Genomic DNA, 24,801 nt, shown 5'->3' with positions numbered 1-24,801 from the left:
ACTTCGACATATGACTTTGGGGAGAACACAGTTCAGCTTATAACAGTAGCACTGCTGTTCAGATTCGCTGTACACGAAGTCCTAGATACCCATACTCGCGCCAATACTCCCATCCAGGTTTCTAAATTTTGCCAAACTCACAGGCGTAAAGTGATGTCTTATGGTTGTTTTAATATGTATTTCTCTGTATTCCTGATGATTGTAAACATCTTCATATGCTTATTAGCTTTCTGGGTTTTCTCTTCTGCAAATTGCTCATTTTTCTATTGAAGTTGCTCGTCTTTCTTGCTGATTTAAGGAAGTGCTTGTATATTAATCCCTTACTGGTTTCAGACATTGTAAATATCTTCTCTCATCCTTTTAACTTTGCCCATGACATCCTTATTTGTATGTCATCAGATTCATCAATCATTTTGCCTTAAGGGTCGTGCCTATGACGTTTTGTTTAAGAAGTACTTTTTCACCCCAGGTCACAGATACTCTCCGTCGTGCTCTTCAGTGAACTTAATAGGTTTTGCCCTGCACATTCGATCCGGGGATGTCTTAGAGCTGACTCAGCAGAGCCAGGCGCACTCAGGTGGGCCCCTTCTCTCTGAGCCCCTTCACTCCTCCGCTGGCACTGCCCAAGGATGCTGGGCAGCTGTCAGGCAGCACTTCTGCTACCTGACCCCACAGGGGATTAGAGCCCAAGAAAAAGGAAGGCAATTCATCAGCCTGAACTGGCACCCAGCCCTCCTGGCACAGAAAGGGCATCCTTCATGGGCCAAGATCCCTTTTTATTCTTTGTGGGTTCCGCCAAGTGGGCTGACAGCACCTTGGTCTCAGCCCAGAGGACAGAGCTCTGGGCTACACTGTCATTGGCTACCTAGGACAGACCTCAACTTCCTCACCTGAGCAACAAGGGGGTTGAACCCAGTGGTATCTAAAGGGTCTGCCAACGCCCGAATCCCAGAACTCAGTAATTCAGATGCTTATTTTGGAGGTCTTTGCCCTCCTCCAAAAGATCTTCACTCAGGAAAGATAGTGAAGAGGAGCTTGGCACATGCATCCCCCAGTGTGGTTAAAGTGCCGTCAGGAGAGGCTGGTGCATTTTTTTCCTTTCTGGGAATTTCATCAGCTGCTAAAGGAACGATCCTGCAAAACAGCACAGTCCCCTGGGCTGGGAACCTGATGATGTGCCCCCTGGTGGCCATTTCCTGACAGGGCTCGTCCTGGGAAATGAAAACGACATCACCCTTAGAGTACATACAGACCGGAGCTCAGAGCCCAGAGCAGGGAAAGGGCTGGGCAGAAGCAGAGCCTGCATAGAAGGCAGCCCCCTCCAGCCCCCAGGGCAGTGCGGCAATTGCTATTTTGGTTTTTCCAAGGTCTTTCCTGGACCCATGATTGCATTCCAGAGTCTGGGGATTAGTGCTGAAGACTATTTGAGCCCTTGCACCTGTCTAGACCTCACTGGACAAGAGGACCTGAATTTCACTTCTCTCAACACACCCCCCTCCATTACGCCAGGCCCACATCACCTCATCTAGGAAAATGGACCCATAACTCAGGACTTTTCACACAAATACAAACACACAGGTTGATAAGCACCTTAGATTTACTCTCCTCCCACTTCTGAGGCCACCTCGTTTAATTTATATATACATAGTATATAAACGGCTATACGACATTCGTTACCAACATTAACACAAGTTTAGGCTTTACTACTGTGTGAAAGTTTGTTAAAATGCACTCATCGTTTACTCAAAATAGATCTTTGTTATTACATGAAAACAGTAAGAAGCTTGTATAACATGGGCAGCAAGCATTCAAAATGAATACATGAAGGAAATTGTTTTCTCTGGCTAAATCAGCCTCAATCTTTAATGCTCTTAGTAAAAAAGTCCACTAAACAAAATGGAATCCTGGGGCCACATTATATGAATCATTCATTAAATAACACTTCTGAAACAACCCAGAATCATGTAAGTATAAGGGTTAAAGAAGGTCATATGTACCAAGCACAGGGTAGAGGAATAGACTGGATTTGATAATTTTACCCTAAATGAAAGGCGCTTGTGGGCAACAGCTCTGCCATCGGTACACATGGGCAGATGTTTCCATATCCGGCCATTCCCAGATTTTACTGACAAGTCTTTTTCCACAGGTTCTCTGCCAATGACGTTTCCCCAGCAACAGAAGTTTGACATCACTGCTCCCAGAAGGGAGAATCAGCTCTCCTCATCTGGGTCAGAAACAGGCCATGAGGTTTGGTCCAACCAGCCTCCCTGGATCCTGGAGGACCCAATGCCACTGGAACCAAAGGCTCCGTGCCTGGAAGGCAGGAGGCAGGTCCAGGGGGAGGAAGAGAGGCTGCTACCTGTCTGGAATGAAAGCATGAGGCCTTTTTTTGTAAAGGCCAGGAGACACAGCTGTGCCGAGCTGCACTGCCTGAAGCCTGCAGGACCTCCGCCTGTTGGGTGAACCAACTCAAAGCCTTTCTCCTCCTGCACATGAACAATGGATTCACCCAGCATCCCCTCCACTACTGCTTCTACCCTCCTGACAGCTCGCCAGGGGAGCCGGCTGACGTTACCACCGTTTTCCAGAGGATACCCGGCCAACGGGCTGCGACTCACCCACTGTGGGGCCGGACCAAGTGGGAGAGCCACGCCGACCTCCAGGCCTCGGGCCAGCTGACAGGGAGCTCCTTCCCACCCCATCTCTCCAGGGCACATCTACTCTCTCTTCTTCCACCATTATTAACACTCACAGTGCACAGATAGGGTTTCCCCGTACCTGGGCAGGATTCTGTGTAGAATCACTTGGAATGTGAGCGACATCGGGGCAGGGGTCTGTGCACTCATCTGGTCACCGTAAACCCTCCCTCCCCACTGGTCCTCACCTGCACTGCACTGTTTTCTGAGGGCCACCTGTCCTTCATGTAACGAGCAGCCAACTCCTTCAAGGAACAACAGACGGCAGTCCTGGATGAAGGTGTGGCGTGCAGCCCCCATGTGCCAAGGGCAGCTGCTGTCTTCCAGCAGCCAGCCAGCCCCCAGCTCCGCTTCTCATCTAGCCCTGCTTCCTGGGCCGCAAACAGCCAGCCTTGCTGTGTGCCTGGGGGTGCACAGGGAAGAGGGCTGGGCTTTGGGGCCATGCACGCCCTCTCTGAATCTCCTGGACCCGCCCTATCCGTTAAGATGAAAGGTGGCTTCCCCGTCCCTCCAGAGATTCCAGTTTCAGTCTCGGTCCCCAGGACTGGAATGTGGGGGGCAGAAGTGGAAAGAGGCAGGGGAGACCTGAACGGGGGCACCTAGGAAAAGAACAGGGAGCTCAAGGGGGGGTTGGTAGCAATGATGCTAAAAGTTCTAATTTCAGCTCTCCTTCTAATACCCTTTTTCCCACCCCTTGAAGAGCTTTAAAACATTGGGCCTTGATTCACAGATAAAAGGAGTGCCAGCTGGAGAAGCAAAACCAGGAGCCTATGGTCACCTTCCTCCCGCTGAGGGCAGTGAGGCCTCTAGTACCGAGAGGAAATCCCACCCAAATATACGCCTGACTGCCCCCGCCCAGGACAGGAAACCCAGGCATGGTCCTCGTCACAGTCAGGCTAGCCTGGGGAAAGAAAAGCAGAGCCTATGTGGTTCCCACACTAGCACACTTGCGGACTGGGAACTCTCAGACTTGGCCCCTGCCAGAGAGCCTTGAGCCACATCCCCGCCCAGATACAGCAGATGGGACACCTCACACACTGCTGCTCAAGGTCTTGCTACATCTGACACCCGAAGGCACTTTTAAGGTTTTTCCAACATTATTTCATCTATCCCAGGATCCAGCCCTGTGAGATGGGTTAACGTCTGAGAAAATCAAGGTGCTAGAACAGCTAAAACAGAGGTGTGTGGCGGACTGAGAGTAACGTGGGGGTCAACTTTCTAGCATCAAGGATGACACAGGGCTACAAAACTCCAGGCCTGAACCAAGTCAACCCCTGAGCCTGGGATTTCCCTTGGATAAAATCTCCAGAACGCCTTTCCTATCATTAGCTTCTACCACCAGTGAACTGAGACTGCTCTTAGCTGGATTTCAGTTAAATGATGTTTATGTGGTCATTATTTTACAGCGTTTGTCGACTGCATCTTTTCCCTTCTGTTTGCAAAAGTAAATCTCAAACCCCATATAGATGTTAACGGATTCAGACCACATTCAACCAGGTGTGAATAACCTCTCCAACAGGGCAGGAGGCATTCACCAGGAAGGTCTCCTCTGCAAGGACTGTTCTTCACTACTTGCTGAATGTGGATCACAGGCTCAGACCCCAGACCATCTGGGGTACAGGGCTACATGGCAACACCAAGAGCACACAGGCTCAAAAAGAAAACAATACATTGGGTAAGCTAATCAAACTTTTAAAGCTTTTAAAGTTCTAATCAACTTTTAAAGCTTTGTGTGTGTGCTTCTAATATAAAAAGATTTGTCTCCCCTCCTTAGCTTCCCATTCTGTTTCACCATCTCTTCAAAATTATGTCCCGGAAAGCCTGAAAATTCACCTGCTGGCTATGCGGAAAATTATGCAGATGCAAAATCAGTGGAGAGACAACTCTGAAGTTTACATCTGAGGATGTTGCCAGCATAACTTTCATATCCAGATACTTTGTTTGATTAAAAATAGGAAATTCTATTATAAGAAAATAAAATTACCATGGCAACATTTTCCCAACACAGTTCATAGTCACATGGACTTTTAAGTGACACCAAGGTAGCTCAATAACAATTCACCACCAGTAATGACCAAGTACAACTGAATTCCCTAAAATGACATCCTTGCTTTCCCCATCTGCTCAATAACCCTTGCAACAGTTTTTGACTATTAAAAACTACCAAAATAGGATTTTTTAATTTATCAAGATCACATAATTCAACCCAAAGTATTCTATGCAATTGTGGTGGAGCTATTCAGATTCCGGACTTCTATGAAGAACAATCCAAAGGGCAAACTTCCAAAATGGCCTCCTGAATGGTACTGGGCAACCCAGTCTGAAATTTCTAGAGACCTGAGGGATCATATTCAGATCTAAATTTTGGAAAATTACAATCAGTCAGTATTTTGACAATGAGAGAAAGAAAAGTAACTTTTCAGAGCACAGGGTTAATTATAAAACTTTATAAGCTATAAAGCTCTAAAAGAGTTAACACACACTTAACTCTTGTTCATAAAAAAATGAGGCCCTTAATCTAATGAAGATGATTGGGAAAGCTGCGGAGGAGTAATTAATTTGGGAGATCTTCTGAGAACAAGTACACAGGGTCAAGTATCAAATGACATGATTAAAGTGACAGGTATTCGGCCGCCACCTAAAAGGCTGATGACAGCAGCCTCTCCCACCTGTGACTGTAAAGTGCCACCGTATGAAAATGTGTGACTTGCCTACTCTAGTTTGTGGCCAACTGCAAGGAATCCTGATATACTCATTTCTGCTCATGCTTATAAGTTAATGATCCGGTAGCGCTGGTTACTCAATTTTAAAAATATTCAGATATACCCTGCAAATAAATACAAAACATTTCTATATCCCTACAATCCCACTACCATAAAAGGTTATATATAAATTTAATAAATTCAGCTTTCTTAACCATTTTCTCAGCTTAAGTTTGTCCTTACCCTAAGTGAAGACATGTTCAACTTATACCTAAAATATATTTAAATATTCTAAAGGTATCATATCAGACCTAAGTTATCAAAAAATGTAAACAAAATTTATCCATCTTATAGTTATAAACCACTTTTTAAAGTTTTAAATTCACCCTCTTCTGGCCCTCAAAAAAAAAACTAACCAAGTCACATTTACACTGAAAAGCTGATACAGATTTTTAAGTGGTTCCTCAGAGACAACTGCCAATTACTTTAAACTACTATTATTGAATCTAGTGGTTTATTGCATCACTCAATTTAAAAGACCAAAATAATTCCATTTTGGTCTTCCAATAATGCTCTTTCTGAATAAGCCCCCAGATTCTGCTGTCTGAGATAAACGTGCTGAACTGGAGATTCTGCAGTAACCCTCAGCACAAAACTCGGACTGGATGTCAAGCAATCTCATGCTTTCAACTGCACCTATGAAAAGTCTCAGCTCTCGGGATCAATCCGCTTTGGTTGAAAGGAACTTCAAGGATGGAGACTTAAGGTGAAGTCAAGAAGCAAAAAGGGGAACACCCATGACCCTCATAAGAAAATCACAGGATCCGTTCAGCCCATGACGTCATCCTCACACTCCACAGTCAGACTGCTTCTCCTGAGGCTGCCTCGTCAGGATCTGATAGGAAGACAGGAAAGCCACTCCTATGTGGAAGAGGATTTGCCAGAGGTTCCTCAGCCCATGCAGGTACATGTTGCCCAGGCAAATAAAAAGCAGCATCAGCACCACCTTCATCGTCCTGGCTGGACTGTAGAACAGGTACAAATAACACTGAAATGACACCAGAAGAGGAAGTCCCGTCAGAGATAACGAAATGGCCAAGGTCAGACGCAGGATTCACTTATCGTACCTGCCACGCAGCGTCACTTCATACACAGTAGCTTATTAAACTGAATTCGTTACAGTGGAGCTTGGACTCCCTGGATCAGCTGCTGTTAATCACTGGATGAACGTGGGGATTTGGAAGAGATAAGAAAAGTGAAAAAGACATCACAGGAGGAACTAGAACACAGCACTCTTGAAAGAATTCAAGAAAGACAGAAATGCCCAGGCTGTGCTGTAGAGAGAGAAGAGGCGCAGGTCAGGGGTAGACAGCCAGGCCAGAATACCCTAACAAGGTCGACAGGCCTCCAAATGAATTTTCCTTCAGGGGGGTCATAACAGGTGAGAAAGCTGCTGAGAGAAGCCGTGTTTTTACTCTTTTAGCTTTTCCTGAGTTACAACTGCATAGGGGACCACCGTTCCCTAGACAGCCTCCTTGTTATGTCTTCCAAAGCATCTCTGAGGACTTCCCTGGCGGTCCAGTGGTTAAGACTCCACGCTCCCACTGCAGGGTGCACGGGTTTGATCCCTGGTCGGGGAACTAAGATCCCACATGCCGAGTGGCACAGACTAAAAAAAAAAAAAAGACAGAAAAAAAAAGCATCTCTGACTCAGGGAAAGGTCTTATAGCAGGGAGAGTGACTGATATTTCCTGTAGGGCTATCACACAGAAAGAGGCCATTCTTGTTCTGCAAAAGGTGGAAATCGTTTTTTGGTTCAATGTTGGGGTGTTTTTTGTTTTTTTTTTAAAAAGACACATTCTCAAAACACAGAACAATCTGACAAAAGCTCAGGCGGGGAGGGAGAGAGTTCCCCATCGAAAGAGCTATCTAAGTAAGACTGCAGGTGAGGGGATGAAGGTGGAACTGTACGATACCTGCAGCCCTGAAATGCAGGCTCCAGGAAACTCCTCCTGGCAACACCCAAGGTCTTGGAGACTTGTTTTCAAAAAAAATGAGTGCATTTTCAATCTTGGGATGAAAATTTCTTTTTGCACAATCAGGTAATTCTTAAAAACAGGCCATCTAGGATGTATGCAGGAGAGAGAGGAAGTGCCCTGAGAACAGAACTTTTAATTTAAAAAAAGAAGAAGAAGAAGAAGAAGAAGCTCAAACATGCAGAAAAGGTACTAAACTCCTAGTCCATGTGGAGGATGAAGAAAGAGAGTTAGGTTTTTACTAGAATTAACTCTGCCTATAGGGGATTCAAAAGCTCCTTTTTACCCCACTCCTTAAGTACACAGCTTATTTGAAAATAACTAAGAATCAAAGGGCTCTAGTTAGTGTTATAATCTTTGTTTCGTTTCCTAAGGACAGATTTGACTCAGATGGTATTACTATTAAAAACAACAAATTTTTTAACCTAGTCCTGTGTTTGAAAAGAAACACATAGACATAGGTGTCACTTCTGCAGAAGGACATTTCCATACTTGGACGCCCCGACAATAAGCACGAGGCAGGACCCTGCCTCATACTGGTCAGGCCCAACCCAACCCCCACTGCAGTTTCATCCCTCGCTTCTTGGGAGCCCAGTTCAAATTCCTGGTTTCTGTCCTGCACTGTCAAAGGCCCTGAGGCCTAGGGCAAGTGGCTTTCCCTTTCTGAGCCCAAAGGTCTTTTCTCTGTACAATGAGAGGATTGGGCAGGATGGGTGGAGGGTCCTTCCACTAAGGGCTGGTACTATATCCATGATTTGAACCAAGGCCTTGGTGGAACAAAAGCAGGATCTAGAAACTTGCTGATGGTTCCAACAGAACAAAATAAGGCCATGGGTTTAACCCACTCACTAAAACATCAACGTTTCACCCACCTGGAAAATGCAGGCTACAAAAGGAATAAGAAAAGCCAGAATACTTCCAATTTCTTCTTGTGCAACCTAAGACAAATACGAGGAACACAAGGAAAGGAATATTTAGAGGACACAAAACACTACGACGTGAAGCGCTTTACTCCGCGTTGGGTCTGGTATGGTTGACGGTACAAAATCCCTGGCTGGGTGAGAAATAAGCCCCCGTTCACGCATCGCACCGGGGGTGACATGAAATCCTTCTGAGTGGCCTGGACACACCAAGCGCCCTCCAGTCCCCAGGCATGTGTGCTGAGCCCTCAACCCGGAATGCCCCCACCCCCAGCCCTGCCACCTGTCAAAATCCAACTCATCTGTAAGTGCTAAGCTTTCCCCAACTCCTCCCACTCCCCCCGGGACCGCCACCTCCTTAGGGATGTTGCCGCACTCTGCTATGTGCCCCAACTCAGGGACTATGTCTTGACCAACGAACGCCTGTTCTAGTGCATACAGACACTCGGTAAGCATCTGCTTATGAGTCGTCGTAAACAGTAAGAGTGGGAACCACACCACACACTGGCCAGAGATGGGGTGTGGAAACAGCCAGCCACCACTCGTGGCCCAGGCCTGCTGCTGTTCCCCAAACACTTCGGTCCCCATAAGCCACCTGAGATTCAGTCTAAGCTGCGCTTCAGGCTTTGGCCACCACATGCCTCGGTGTGAGCGTTACGGCTCTGTTTTTAAAAGTAACATCTATCTGTTCATGTTCATAGTGGTTCCATACTATTTTTTAAAGTGTTGGAAATACTTCAAAATTTAAAGATAATATTTAAAAAGCACTGAAGTAGAAACGTGCTTTGAGATGAGCAGGCTGGCGAAGGAACTTCGCAGTGACACAGTTCTGTTGACAAAGACACCAGGAAGCTGGTATCTGAATGTTATAAATCAGACTATGAGGCCGCTCTCCCCAGGGGAAAAAAGGGCCTGAACGTTAAAGTCTGAGCATCAAACTTTTGCCCTGGATGAACAATCCAGCCCCCGCAGAGACTCCTGGAGTCCCCGGGTCCATGGGGAGGCCTGATGTCCTTGAAGCAAGTTTTCCATTTCTCACCAATATCCCAGCAGGGCTCTTGGGCGTCTTAGGAAAACAGATACAAAAGAGCAAGTTTCATATTTGCTCAACTTACGACAAAGAATAAAACGAGAAGTAAAAATTTTACTTCAATTTTTAAAATGTAGTACATAATAACCTTATAACTAATATGTATCCCCATCCGTTTCTTCCATCATGTGTCTTTTGATTTAAAAGGTATAGAAAAGGTTACCTGTAAAGAATGTTCTGCGAGGTGAATTCCACGAATGAGGTTCAGAGCAGCGCACATGATGTTGAGAATAAGAGAGAGCATGCCCAGGGCTGTCACAGGTTCCATTCGGAAATTAGGAGCTTCACAATGAAAAACGAGAAGTGTCTAGTGAAAACAATTTCCATATGAAGGAAAAATAAAGACATTCACTAGACCTCTGCTAATGAAAAGGTTTATTATGTTAAACACACAACTGCAAACATATTAATTTAAAAAGCAGCTGTAGTTAGAGGGGGAAAAGGCAAGAAATGAAGGACAGAATGGATCTGGGAATCCAAGGTGAATTTCTTCCAGAAAGAGGCCCCTTCTCTGAGCAAGCACAGATTTTTCAAGTGCTTCATTTCCTTTCTATTTAAAACAGTGCTTCTCAACCAGAGACGATATGGCCCCTCAATCAATGTCTAGAGACATTTTGGGTTGTCCCCACTGGGGACAGGTTGCTACTGGCATCTATAGTGGGTGGAGGCCATGAATGTTTCTAGACATCCTGCAATGCACAAGACAGCCCTCACAACAAAGAATTTCCAGTACAAAATGTCAATAGGGCTAAGGTTGAGAAATCCTGATTTAAAGCAGTTTATGGCTTTAGCTGTAAATTGGTTGTCAAATCCTGAAGCATTTCTATTACACAGCTCAACCCTCAGCTTGTAAAATGTTCCATTCTTTTTCTGACAAGGACAACATTCAGTGTCATGTGTGCTCCTGGAGTAATTCACAGCAAATGCAATTTTTTAAATTCTAAAATTATTGGGAAGAGGAGGGAAACATTGATTATTTCAGCCACAAGCTGTTTCTGGAACTCTAATTAGGACAAATGATCATTCTCTCTTTAAAGGTAACTGCTGAAACGGATTCTGGTTCACACAATTAAATAGTGTCCCACCCATTCTCTTGCTATGCTCCTTTTAAATCATCCTTTCTTGTCCTTACATTTCCCACATATGCATACACACACACAAATATCTAGCCACAACCCAACTGATGCCTATTGTTACTGTGTTAGAGTTTCCACCGAGCAATTCAAAGTTTCTGTTAGAACAGAGCATGCTACCTGTAAAGGTTCTAGTCTTGGAACAATAGGGGGAGTCAAACCACAGTAAAACATCCTAGAAAGATAGGCAAGTTGACACTTTCTGGATTTTCTCCTCTTGTCTAAGTGTTTATAAAACAAAACATACATCACAAAGTTACCCTGTCTACAGATACGGCAAAGGAGAAGCTTGGGGTCTGATTACCCAGTCTTCCTTCCACAAACGTTAAGTTCAATCCCAATATAAATTACAACAACTTATTGAATGGCGTAAGAGCCAATCCAGGAATTTACTGGTTGAAACAGATCAAATCGAAACACAAAGTTAAGCCAAAAATGTGAACATTTTTAATACACCACTTTCAAAATTCAAGCAATGAGTTTAGTATAAAACTGTTAAAACAGGGGCTTCCCTGGTGGCGCAGTGGTTGAGAGTCTGCCTGCCAATGCAGGGGACACGGGTTCGAGCCCTGGTCTGGGAAGATCCCACGTGCCACGGAGCAACTAGGCCCGTGAGCCACAACTACTGAGCCTGCGCATCTGGAGCCTGTGCTCCGCAACAAGAGAGGCCGAGATAGTGAAGAGGCCCGCGCACCGTGATGAAGAGTGGCTCCTGCTTGCCACAACTAGAGGAAGCCCTCGCACAGAAACGAAGACCCAACACAGCCAAAAATAAATATAATAAATAAATAAATAAAAGATTACTATTAAAAAAAAAAAACAAAAAACAAAAAACTGTTAAAACAAAGTAATTAGACTGTTATAATGTAGATGGTTCTGTCTTCCAGGGAAGGATTCAGCTTTTACACCATTACAGAATTCTTAGAATATAAATATCCACTTCAATTAAAGATTGGTTTAATTGTGTGTAACTGTAAACAAGGAATGCAAAAAAGCATGCTTTGCTATGTGCTAGGCATTGAGTGGCTACTGGTGTTAATGCCAGACTAAGTCACGGACGGACGCCAGGGCACTGTGAGCACGTCCATTAACACCTCATTCCTCAGATAAGGACTCGGGAATCCAAATGGATAGAGCGATGTTCCCGGGTCCCACAGAGAAGCAGAGAGCGAGAGGTCTAGAAGTCCTGGCTCTGGCCCCTGCCCACTCTCACCCCCATAGCCCTCCACTCCCTCCATCAAGGAGCGGGGGCTTCTCAGTGGAGATTCCCAATGTTTTACTAAATGATGAGATAGGGACTCACTGTCAAAGGAAAAAAGGAGAGAGAGAGAGAGAATGTACAAATCTGTACAGTTCAACAAGTGACTTCCAGCAAAAGAGAGTGAAAATCTCCTTTACACCATTTAAATGTGCAGATTTCACCCTGGTTAAGGAAACAACCTGCCAAGTCACTCTCCTCCTGAATTTCGTCAGAAGAGTTGCCTCTCTTCAGATCGACTCACTGGTCACAACAGTTGAGTTTTTTATAACAGCCACCTGGAACAAGATCAGCCCATGTTTTTCCCCAGGTATTTTATACACTGCCCCCCCACCCAAACACCTTCCTACTAAAACTGTCACTGTGCATTTGAAATACACAATCTCACCTCATCTTTATCAACGTCAGAGAGCAGCAGGCCACTTACCAGGCTCCAAGTGCATCTGTGGGTGACCGTTCATCACCCCGTTAGCCACATCTGCGTCCTCCAGAGTGAGAAGCGCTGGAGGCTGGAACTTGAGTTCCTCCTGAATTTTTTCTAAGCTGCTCTCCATCTGGGTGGAACTTACATAGTTAAAATGCCACTTCACTTTCTGAATGACGCTGTCTGCGAAAAGAGAGCAACCCAAGCTGAGTGTCTTCATTACAAGGGATGTTATAAGACAACACGTACACAATGAAGTTTACGTTTCTAAGCAAGCTAATAAGTCAGCCAGGCTCTGAAGAGTGTCAACTACACATGATTAGTACATATCAGGACTGGTCTCATCAATCTCTTCAAAGCAGAATAATTAAAACGTGACAGTCTGTCCATCAGAACCTCAGTGGCAAGGGAGTCAGGGGACAGAGGCTTGAGTCTTAGCTCAGCCACGACTCATAGTACAATCCTGGGCCATTCACAGAATATTTCTAAGATAGAAAAATGGGGACAGTCATTTTTGACCTGATTATCCCAAGAAAAGGCGTGTGAAAAAAAATTACAAATCATTGTGAGTTATGTTGTGCAAACTAGGATTACATATCTGAAAGGTACTGGTTTTAATTCTTTTATTTACATTAGTATTAACCATTACCAAGTTTTAATAAGTATTTGAAGTGAAGTTTCATACATATTGGCAAAGCAAAATCATGTATAATTCTAATATCCACATACTTTTACTTATATTCTACTCGCACTCAATAATGAATAAACGTGATGCTGGGAAGGGTCTCCTGTGAGACCAAGCCCACCGCTTTGGAAGGAAGGCGCATGCAGAGATGAGGGGAGAGAAGAACACAGGTCTACCAGCTGCCAATCATATAACAGCCAAGGGAGGCTGCAGCTGTGGTCTGTCTGACTGGGGACAGCACGCCCTTCAGAAGAAGAAGTGGGGCTGAGAGCGGCAGTTGGACCAATCCTCACAGGGAGACTCAGGCAGAACTCATGGTCTATGTCACAGGGCTACCAGGCTGGGGCCCGAGTATCAGGGAGCTCCCCAGCACCTTTGGGTGACACCAAAAGGGGGTGCTGGGCCCATCACTGATGGGCCAGCCAGAGACCACATGAGGGGATGTGAGCAGTAGCTGCCAGAAGCATAAGTGGCCACACTTCGAGGTGCCAGCCCTGCACCTGACCCTGAGTGCCAAATGCTGCCAGCCCCTCGTTCAAGAGCATCATAGGGACCATGGCGATTTACATCGAGACCAGAGAATGTCCCCCAACTCCCACCTCTACTCCTCCTCTCCAGGAGCTCAAAATGACTTGAATCACAGCTGACAGATACTGATAGCATACGCTACGATTACCCTGCTGTGTTCCAAAGCCCTGAGCCTCCACAGGGCCTCTCTGGCAGGGCCTAGAAAAGGAGTGTCCTCTGGCAGAGCTGTGCTCCTCAAACCTCTGCGTGAAGGACCAGTTTTTTCTTATTTCCAGATGGCTGCAGACAGATACTTTGATAAAATACAACTGAAAATATCGCAGGAGTGCCAAATTACTGCAAGAATTTCTAAACTTTTATTCTCACTCTCTGTACGTCCCTCATGCTGGAAGAACGGGTCCACGTACCACCCTTGAGCAGCACCGCTCTAGAGTAGGGGTTGGCAGTGTTCTCAGAGTGCCAGAGAGTCAATGTTTTAGGCTTATGGGCCCCAGATGGTCCGTCACAACAGCCCACCTCTGCCAGGGAAGGGCAAAAGCAGCCACAGACAACCTGTTAGTAATAGAATAAGCATGGCTACGTTCCACTTTATTTACAAAAAACAGACCCTTGGCCCACAGTTTGCTGACGTCTGCTCCAGAATAAGATACAGGTTTCGCCATTCTTCCACCCTGCCCCAGGCTCTGGAGAGATGAAAAGCCAGAGTGTTGAACCTCCACGCTTGCAGGCCCCTTCCACTGCTGTGAAATCTCATCGTACAAGGCTGTTCTCCAGTGACACGTTACAGCACCTCCAGTGGTGTTCCCTGACGGTCAAAGCCAAATCCAAACTGGAAATCCTACACATACAATGCCGCAAGAGAGAACAATAGCAATACGAACGAGGGTTACGAACCAAATTCGAGGAAGGCGTATGGCCTGGAGGCTAGGCCAATGCAGGTGGTGTCATAGGAAGCTGTGAATTCCCACCACAGGGTCTCCAGGAAGCAGAAGGCCATGGCCGCTGGACACTGGCAGGAGCAGATAGCCATGCAGGCCACATCCCTCGAAGAAGAGAAACTGGAACAAAAGAGTGTCAGCTGCGTTACCGGGGAACAGACCCACGTATTCGCATCCTGCACCCAGACGCCACGTTGCCTCAACTCCGGATCTGCTGGGCCTTGAATAGTCCTGGAGCTGCTTGTTGCATCTCTTCAGCTAGACCTGCCGGGGACTGTGCCTTTCTTACACTTCCTTTAAAATGTATAGTGGCATTTGCCACTGACAATGTGTGATCACTCTAACTTATTTATTATTAACTAAGCTATGGGACCGCTCACCTGTAAGGAACAAAAAGCCTTAGTTTCCTCTGTGAAAATAATGGTGACTATTTAAGTCAAAATACACATGAGTAGAATATTTTACATTCTACTTTTCAAAAAATGACTGAAGTACCCAGAACTTCATTTGAAGTGATAGGTTTTTTTGTTTGTTTGTTTGTTTGAACAGAGAAAAGGTTTCCTATTTGAGGTACAGTACAAAGGTCGCATAGACTGTTAGACATAATGAGGAAGGGACCACCGAGGAAGGTGGTTCCAGGCACCCAGAGAAAGGAGCTGCAGATGTGGGCAGACGCAGCTCAGCTTTTGCCCCGGAGCACCCAGAGCCCATACCACAGGGTGACAGCTTCGTGTGCCTACCATCTGGGTCCCTCTTCAGGCCACGACCCTTCTCGCCTGACAATACCACCAAGCCTGGAATTAGGCCTGGACTTTTCCTTTTGTTTTCCTAATTCTGAGACTGAACTCCCCTGAGAGAATGCCACCTTATCAGGTCAATCAAAAATTTACTATTCAAGGGGAACAAAAAGAACTTGGTAAGTGAAGGCCTAAATTCTGGAAAACAATGATGTAAAATCTATAACAAGCCATTTTGAGATTTCGAAACCTGCCTTGCGCCATCCCTCCACAGAACGGCTTTTTACTCTAACCCCTAGAATAAGAAATGACGTAACACATGAGGAGCAGACCTTGGTGCCTGGTTGCCTCCATTCCAATCCTGGCTCTACCATTTACTACCAGTCTAACTTTAGGTAAGCTGCTTAACCTTAGTTTCCTCCTCTGTAAAACAGGTATAATACCATTATCTACCTCATAAGCCCATACAGCACTTAGAATAGTGCCTGGCCCATGGAAAACAATCATATTAGCTCTTATTACCATGATTACTGTAACCACTTGATTCCTACTTCCACTGGAGCATTTGCCCCACTGTGTTATATTCAGTTATATTATTTCTCTTGTCCCCTCATTAGACCTGGAGTTCCTTGAGAAGAGGGACCTACTTATGCTCATTTTTACTCCCCTGCTCCTGTCATATGAACATTTTTTACTTTAAAATTTGTTTAAAAAGTGAAAAAATTAAAAAAGCAAAAACTGAAGGCAAGAACTCTAAGTCTTTTTTCTTATTTTCTTGGCTTCCTCACTCTCGTCCTTTTCCTTTCCTGACCTTTTAATCTAGTATCTCCTTTTAACTCACCTTTTTTCCACCCCTGCACCTAATGCAGAAAAAACTACCAAACTAAAGGCATGAAGACTGGGTGACCAGGGCCTGCCGATGCTCAGGGCCGCTCTGCCAGCTGATTCACTTTGCTGTACGGTAGAAACTAACAGAACGTTGTAAAGCAACTATACTCCAATAAAAACTAATTACAAAAAAAAAAAAAAAGAAAGAAAGAAAGGTGGGAGTTGGGGCAACAGTGCTTGAGTCCCTTTGATTCTATTGTAAAGACACACAACCTTGGACTGCTGTCTGATGTGAGACCTGCTTTTAACACACAGTGTGATCAGCATAATGTCACCTCTGCACGCGGTTAAGATGTTCTTGAACAGTGAACATGCTTGCTTACTGGATACTGAAGGCAAGTCCTTCTGCAGAACCTCGACCTGGATACTGGGCCAGTCGCAAGGCTAAAGTCTTGAGCCGTCTCCTGCATTCCAGAAAATCTTGGGTGTGGTAAAAGTCAGTGGAGGCCGAGAGGGGCAGTCCATCCCTCACCCTAACCACACAGGCAAAAAGGATCATGGACATGGTCCACAAGAGAAGTCATGAGGACACCTGAGGAAGGAAGGTCACCTTGTTACTGAGGGCCGGGTGATGAGCCAGGGACACCACCGCCCTTGAAATGTTCACTCTGGGTTGTTTCACCCTCACCCCCACCACAAGTGCAAATGTGGCTTTTATTTTTATTTCCTTGCCCTCTACTGCTATGTCACTCCCAATTGTCCTCCCTCCATTAGCCTCCCTGTCTCTTCTTCACTTGTAATCCTCCTTTTCCTTCTCTCTAATGAATCTCTCCATTTGCAGAATTAAACCAACTGGGATGAGGGAACAGAGACCAGAAGAGCTCAGGAGCAACAGCAGTGACAGCGGGGAGCAGGACAAGGGTAGCAAGAGGGTCCCAAAGGGCCAGGAAGAGCCTGGCACTGATGCAGCAGGGTTGGGGTCCAGGGACCTGTGCATTTCAGGTCATCCAGCGAGGTAGGTGCTGAGCAGTTTACTTGCCGTATCCTCACCTGAAGTGGAGGGCTTCTGAGCTTTTAACCTAAAGCTGGCAGCAAGGAAAGCAGAAGGCAAAAATAAAACAGAGAGGATAGTATGTCCTCCTGAATTTCTGCACATTTGACCCAGAGCCAGTCTTCAAAATGATGAGAGTTCCTACAGATGGCTAAAGGAAGTCACTTAGCAAATAAGATACTAAATTTTTAGCCATGATATGTGACCACCATTAAGCAACAAAAGGAGACAGATTCTGAGGCCTCATGGCACCTGCGGCAAATTAGAACAAGGTGCTTCTCGGGGTAGAAACAGCCCTGGACCAGTTCTGCTGGCAGAGCCTAGCTGGGTGTCAGCCCCCATCTATTAATTCTGCAGGTGCTCATACAGGGCATAAACTGCACCTCTGCATGTGGCAGCCCTGCATCCAGGGATTAGTGAGGAGGTTATTACAGCTTTGATGCATCTTTCTATGGATCTACACATCCTGTTTCACAGATCCTGTTGTCAGATCCTCTACCTGGATAGGATATTAACAGGTATGGGCACTGGTGGACTTTTCTCCCAAAGAACACTAGGGATGTAATTTGGCATCTCAATTACCACGAGCTGTAGGAAACAGGAGCCCCAGGATGTACACTACTCTCTTCACCTTTGTGCCTCTGCGCATTCTTCGCCTATATCTACACTCCTCTGAGCTCTCCACATTCAAATCCACGCCAAGGACTGTCTCCAGTACAAAATTAAAAATAAAATACCATTTAAAATCCAAACAATGGGGCTTCCCTGGTGGCGCAGTGGTTGAGAATCTGCCTGCCAATGCAGGGGACACGGGTTCGAGCCCTGGTCTGGGAAGATCCCACATGCCGCGGAGCAACTAGGCCCGTGAGCCACAATTACTGAGCCTGCGCGTCTGGAGCCTGTGCTCCGCAACGAGAGACGCCGCGATAGTGAGAGGCCCGCGCACCGCGATGAAGAGTGGCCCCCGCTTGCCGCAACTAGAGAAAGCCCTCGCAGAAACGAAGACCCAACACAGTCAAAAATAAATAAATTAATTAATTAATTAAAAAAAAAAAGCCAAACAATGATCTCCGTAAAGCTATACTTTATAGCTTTTCCATCTGTAATGGATGAATGGATAATTATTCCCAGTTTATACGTGAAGAAACTGCAGTGGTATAAAAATAAGAGACGGCAAAAAGAAAAATTAGTCTACCAGGCAACAGACCATACTCAGCCCATTTGTCCCATCTCCCCACACTTTCCATTGAAGGGTAAAAATGTGAAAAGTCTCAGGAGATAGAAAAGGAAGAAATAAAACTACTCCTATCTGCAGATGGCATAACTGTCTACATGGAAAATGCCAAAGAGCCTACTAAAAAAGAACTCCTAAAATGAATGAGTTCAACAAGGTTGCAGAATATAAGACCGATATACAAAATCAATTCTTTTTCTACGTACCAGCAATAAACACATAGAAACCAAAATTAAAAATAAAATACCACTGACAATCATCCAAAAAAATGATCTCAATAAAGCTATACTTTTTTTAATGCAATACTTAGGTGTTAATCTAACAAAACATGTATAGGACTTGTATGCTGAAAGCTATAAAACATTGCTGAAAGAAATCAAAAAGTCCTAAATAAATAAGGAAATATATCATGTTATTAATTGGAAGACTCAACATAGTAAAGATATCAATTCTCCCCCAAAGTGATATACAGGTTCAATATAATTCCTGTAAAAACATCAGCAAGATAGCTTGTAGATATAGATAAGATTATTCTAAAATTTATATGGAAGGGCAAACAAGCTAAAATAGCTAAAACAATTCTGAAAAAGAATAAAGTGGATTGTACCTCACTATCCTATTTCACGATTTACTGTATAGCTACAGTAATCAAGATTGTGTGGTACTGGCAGGGGGACAAGACACACAGATCAATGAAACAGAATACAGAAGCCAGAAACAGACCTACACAAGAACAGCCAAATGATTTTTGACGATGGTGCAAAAGCAATTAAATGGAGGAAGGATAGTCTTTTCAACAAATGGTGCTGGAGCAATGAATATCTATCTATAGGAAGGAAGGGAGGGAGGGAGGGAGGAAGGAATGAAAGAAAAAAAGAGAATCTTGACCTAATCTCACACCTCTCATTATTTTGATGATAATCAAAATATATCATAAATTTAAATGTAAAAAGTAAAACTATAAAAGCGGAAGAAAACATAGGAGAAAATCTTCAGGACTTAGGGGAAGAGTTCTTATGTATGACACCAAAAGCATAATCCATAAAAGAAAAACAGTAAATTGGATTTAATCAAAATTAAAAACTTTTGCACTGCAAAAGTCCATGTGAAGAGGATGAAAAGAAAAGCTAGAGACTGGGAAAAAAATATTTTTAAACCACATACCTAATAAAGGACTCTAGATATCTCGAATTTTTAAAGAACTCTCAAAACTCAACAGTTGGGCTTCCCTGGTGGTGCAGTGGTTAAGAGTCCGCCTGCCAATGCAGGGGGCACGGGTTCGAGCCCTGGTCTGTGAAGATCTCACATGCCGCGGAGCAACTAAGCCCGTGCGCCACAACTACTGAGCCTGCGCTCTAGAGCCCGTGAGCCACAACTACTGAAGCCCGTGAGCCACAACTACTGAAGCCCGCGCGCCTAAAGCCCGTGCTCCGCAACAAGAGAAGCCACCACAATGAGAAGCCTGCTTACCACAACAAAGAGTAGACCCCGCTCTCAGCAACTAGAGAAAAACCCGCGTGCAGCAGCGAAGACCCAACGCAGCCAAAAATTAAATAAATGGATAAAATAAAATAAATTTAAAAAAAAACTCAATGTTATAAAACAAATAATCCAGTTAGAAAATGGACAAAGTACATGAACAGACATTTCACCAGAGGATATAGAAATGGCAAATAAGAACATGAAAAGACGTTTAGCATCACTACCTATTAAGGGAAATGCAACTTAAGATCACAATGAGATAATACTACATACTTCCTGGCACAGGTAAAAATTTTTAAAGTGACAATATCAAATGCTGGCAAGCATGCACAGCATTTGATGTGCATAATGTGTGAGAACTGGATCTCTCACACATTACTGGCAGGACTGTAAAACAGTACAGTCACTCTGGAAAACAGTTTATTTTAAAACTCAGCTTGCAATTATCATACAGTCTATCAATCATACTCTGTACTATCTCTGCAATTTCCTGTCAGTATAATTACTTTAAAGTAAAAACAGAAAAAAAAAGTATTACCTTAAGGTTTTTATATCACTTAAAGTATGCTCATACTTGCTTTTTACATTTAAATGTCATTTTAAAATATCTCTACTAGTAGAACAATAATCTTTTATGCTAATTAACTGTAATTCTGATGATTTATGCATGAATGTTAAAGGGCATGTTTTATAGGGAGTAGCTCCATTCCTACATGACATTTCTAAACTGGTAGGTACTATAATCTCTGAATTCATTAAAATAAAAGCCACTTGCAGATAACCAGTACTCAGTTTAAAACAGGAAAGCAGAGGCATGAATCTGGAAAATCATGTCACAGTTACAGAAAAAATATTATCAATTACACAAGGACAAAGGCAGCCTAAGAGTGCTCACCCCGACATACAAATCTGTCTTACTAGCTCCTTCTACAGGCCAGCAGACCCTGTAACCTGGCACTACGTCTGGCACATATTAGGAAGCCCTCAATAAAAACTTTTAAACTAATAAAACTTGTAAAAAAAAAAAATTAGGTTTTAAAACTAATAAAAATTTTTCCACGATAAATCTCTACTTGGAGAAGAAAAAAGAGGTTTACATAAATGAAATTTTTTAAAATAGAAACTGAAATAGTAATCAAATATAGCACTCTAGTTACTATTAGGTTTTATCAAAATTATATTTTAATCTGCCTCTGCCATTTCCTAAATCCTTTTCTCAGCATCTATTTATAAACTGCTCATGTCAGAGATTACCCATATTCTACCGGCAAAAGACTGTGCTTAGCTGGAGGGCCTCCTTGTTCCAACTGGTTTCTTTTCATCCCTGTATCCTTAACCCTCTCTCAAACCCCTGCCACATACACTTCTCCTCCCTCCAAAAGAGAGACAGAAAGAAAGGGGGAGAGACAAACAGCATTAAATGACCGGGCCTTGCAAAATAGTAATTTAAACAAGCAAAACTAGTTTCACTTGGCACACAAATATTCAAACACAAGCGTTCACCATAAGGCATTACCCACTCCTCAAATCCAAAATACAGAAGACAGAGGCTTCTCTAGTGGTGCAGTAGTTAAGAATCCGCCTGCCAATGCAGGGGACACGGGTTCGAGCCCTGGTCCGGGAAGATCCCACATGTCGCGGAGCAACTAAGCCCGTGCGCCACAACTACTGAGCCTGCGCTCTAGAGCCCGTGAGCCACAACTACCGAGCCCGTGATCCACAACTACTGAGCCTGTGTGCCTAGAGCCCGTGCTCCGCAACAAGAGAAGCCAACGCAATGACAAGCCCGCGCAACGCAAAGAAGAGTAACCCCCGCTCGCCGCAACTAGCGAAAGCCCGCGCGCGCAGCAATGAAAACCCACCGCAGCCAAAAATAAAATAAATTTAAAATAAAATTTAAAAAATACAGAAGACAAAATAGAGTTATATCACCCTTACTGAATTCACCTTCAGCCACAGGACTTGAGAACTGGTTACCTCATTTGTAGTTCAAGAAAGTGCCTTGGTTCCGCATTGCTTGGGGATGGGGTGGGGAGAGGGTAGGCGTCAAGTCTGTCACTTGTTAGGAGCTAAGAAGAGTAGGGGGCTGAATCTGATAGCAACTAATATTATATGTCAGGCACTGTGCTAGGAACTTTTACACTGGTAATGTTATTTAATGCTCATAACCATCTATGGGGTAGGCATAATCTACACTGGACAGAAAGGAAACTGTAGCTCCAAGGCTCAAGTGGTAGAGCCAGTATTCCATCCAAAACTTCCTTACTCAAAATACTGGAAAGCCTACGATCTTTCCACTACATTCTGCTTCTCTAAATCCAATCTTTGGGATTACAGCTACTCTATTTCCCGAAAACAATTCCTTCCCCTGGAGCACTAATACTTAGAACTAATCAGAGACCTGTTAATAAAAGCAGCCAAGGCCTAGGATTACACTAGTTACAACTGCTCCTTACTCATTGTATTACTTTGGATAAGTTGGTTTTCCTCTCTGATCATCGGTCATCTTTGGATGCGGTGGATCTCTGAGGCTCCTTCTAAGAATAAAAAGCTTTGGGACCCCAAGATGTCCTCTGTGTTGTAACACAAACTCCTGGAGCTATAACAACATTGTCTAAAATGTATTTTCCAGAGCAAACTGTTATGTCAATTTAATTCTGTTTAGCAATACTAAAGCACTTTCAATTATTTACATTTTTATTTTACTAAAATTATCTCTATCAGAATTAATTCCCTTCTTTGTAAAATTTAATGAAGATTTACCCTATCCACAGTCTGAGCTTTATTACTTTTCTGATCGTGTCACAAATTTCACCAGTTACTTTTAACCACTGGGAATATTCTTTTGTGGCTTTGATGTCTACAAACCTAATTAAGCACCGGGGTGCTTAATCCTTCTGGCTCTGGAAGTCTAGATGTAATCCTGTAATGGACACAAATATACAGTACCTCTGAACATCTGATATTCAGAAAAGCTGTCTAGTGCACCCAGTATTTGGTAAACCAAGTCTTATAATATTGGCACGCGAAGGGAAGTTTGCTATTAAAACACTCTACCTGAGTTTCGTGGATAATTAAGGAAACAATCATCCCCTCTATCATCTGGACACACCCCGTCTCCTCCCACTGGGGGCAGCGCTCTACCCGCGTCGGCCGCTGAGGCTTCCTGGCAGGCGCGCACCTCGGATCGTCCTGGAGTCAGGAGAGCAGCCGGCGGCAGAAAAGGGTGGGCAGAAGACTTCGGGACGCCAGACGAAGCCCTGGAGAGCTAAGCCGGGCCTGATGGCTGGGCGGGCCCGGGGGGGAGGGACGGCCCTCCACCTCCAGGCCCGCCCTGCGCCACACCCGACCCCGCCAGCTCTTGACTAACGGACTGCAGCGCCCGCCTCCGCCCGCCAGCCCTCACCTCGCCCCGACAGCGGCCTCCGGGAGTCGGCGCCCTCCCGCCGCGCCGCCGCGCCACCTTCCGCCTTCTCCGCAACCTTAGCCCACCCGGCGAACCTGGCCCGGGTCACCGGCGGCCCAGGCGCAGGTAGGCGGCGATGCGCATGCGCGAGTCTTGAAACACCACCCCACGCCCTCATTCGCTGCTGCTGAGCAACACCCAAACCCGAACCGACCAATCCTGGTGCGCCCACACTGCCTGGTCCCGGCGGAGTCTTGAATGAAGCGGTTCTTAAAGGACTGCGACCGAAATGTAGATGGGGCGTGGCCGGGGGACGCCTCCCAATTTTCCTCACATCTCTCGGCTCTCACCCGCGTGGATTTGAGTTCCAAGCCTGTAATTCCCACGTCCGGAGGTGAGAGAAGTTTTGCAGTTTAAGCTCAGTTCCTGCCAGGGTAGCGAACGGACTGACGTGTGGAGGCAGGGAGGTTCCGCGTGACGCCGCGACACGCCCGGGGCGTGGGTTCAGTTGTCTGCTTGGCGGGAGGCCCGAGATAGGCAAACCAAAGAGCACAGCCACCTGCCAGCCTGGATGAGATGCCAAAGTCCGACCGCCAGGAACACACCCCAGTCTGGGAGCGGACGTACTCACAGACGGATGACCGGCTGAAGGGAGATTGGGAAGGAGTGTTCATCCGTTTATTCATTCAACAATTTTTGAGCACCTGTTGCGAACCAGACACTATGCCGGGCACTGTGGACACAGCGAGTAACTCCTGACAGTAAAAACTACGCTAGGAGAGCAGAGTGAGAGCACCCATCCCACAACACACAGCACATGTTTAAATACAAACCGAGCTATGTGCTCTTCCGAGAGGAGCACGGGTTTTGAAAGAATTTACAGGAGCTTCTGGTCTGGACTTGGGGGTTCAAGGAGGCTTCCCTGAGAACGTGACACTGGATGAGTAGTAGCTAACTAGGCAAAGGGAAGAAGAGTGTTTCAGACAGAGAGATGTATAAAGAACTCTGTGCGGACTGCTGCAGGGCTCCTTGAAGGATGAAAACCAACACTGGATGGGGGTGTGGGGAGGGGAGATGGATGGGGAGTTATTTAATAGGCACAGAATTTCAGTTGGGAAAGATGAAAAAGTTCTGGAAATGGTTGGTGGTGATGGTTGCACAACAATGTAATGTACTAAATGTCACAGAACTGTACATTTACAAATGGTTAAAATGGTAAGTTTTGTGTTATGTATATTTTCCCACCAAAAAAAAAAGGAAAGAGAGAAGAAACTCAGAGTTTATTTATTTATTTTTTTTATCATTTAAATTTTATTTTAGTTATTTTTTTATACAGCAGGTTCTTATTAGTTATCAATTTTATACATATTAGTGTATACATGTCAATCCCAATCTCCCAATTCATCACACCACCCCACCCCACCCCCGCCACTTTCCCCCTTTGGTGTCCATACGTTTGTTCTCTACATGTGTCTCTATTTCTGCCCTGCAAAGCGGTTCATCTGTACCATTTTTCTAGGTTCCACATATATGCGTTAACATACGATATTTGTTTTTCTCTTTCTGACTTACTTCACTCTGTATGACAGTCTCTAGATCCATCCACGTCTCTACAAATGAGCCAGTTTCATTCCCTTTTATGGCTGAGTAATA

The 24,801-nt window shown here is 44.9% G+C and overlaps 1 protein-coding gene across 13 annotated transcripts; it reads right to left on the bottom strand.

Annotated features, from left to right (window-relative positions):
* Window positions 1-1,596: 1,596 nt before the first annotated feature.
* SEC22C (SEC22 homolog C, vesicle trafficking protein) lies at window positions 1,597-24,230 on the bottom strand. 13 transcript variants are annotated; one of them, XM_036868775.1, is made up of 8 exons: window positions 22,924-24,220; window positions 16,359-16,567; window positions 14,367-14,530; window positions 14,080-14,277; window positions 12,263-12,442; window positions 9,608-9,726; window positions 8,307-8,372; window positions 1,597-6,446 (listed from the first exon to the last, which is right to left on the bottom strand). In XM_036868775.1, the coding sequence occupies exons 2-8, from the start codon at window positions 16,538-16,540 to the stop codon at window positions 6,246-6,248; spliced, it is 1,110 nt and encodes a 369-aa protein (XP_036724670.1). In that variant the 5' UTR covers window positions 16,541-16,567; window positions 22,924-24,220; the 3' UTR covers window positions 1,597-6,245. The 13 variants fall into 13 exon arrangements, 12 of the variants coding, with proteins under 12 accessions (XP_036724670.1, XP_036724672.1, XP_036724674.1 ...); XM_036868777.1 differs by having other exon boundaries at window positions 16,359-16,592; window positions 23,149-24,220; XM_036868779.1 differs by having other exon boundaries at window positions 23,363-24,220.
* Window positions 24,231-24,801: the final 571 nt, after the last annotated feature.

Source organism: Balaenoptera musculus, chromosome 11 (assembly GCF_009873245.2).
Source record: "Balaenoptera musculus isolate JJ_BM4_2016_0621 chromosome 11, mBalMus1.pri.v3, whole genome shotgun sequence".
NCBI classification, from domain to species: Eukaryota; Metazoa; Chordata; class Mammalia; order Artiodactyla; family Balaenopteridae; genus Balaenoptera; species Balaenoptera musculus.
This window is presented reverse-complemented; position numbering and strand designations above follow the sequence as displayed.

Bases quoted from the DNA above. Each gene is read 5' to 3' on its own strand.
- SEC22C (XM_036868775.1), bottom strand. From the start codon at position 16,540: ATGTCCATGATCCTTTTTGCCTGTGTGGTTAGGGTGAGGGATGGACTG. The intron at 12,443-14,079 runs GTCTGTTTTTTG...CTCTTTTCGCAG, and splicing joins CAGCAAACTGTGGGCCAAGG to ACAGCGTCATTCAGAAAGTG. The intron at 9,727-12,262 runs GTAAGTGGCCTG...TTCATTGTGAAG, and splicing joins ACAGATGCACTTGGAGCCTG to CTCCTAATTTCCGAATGGAA.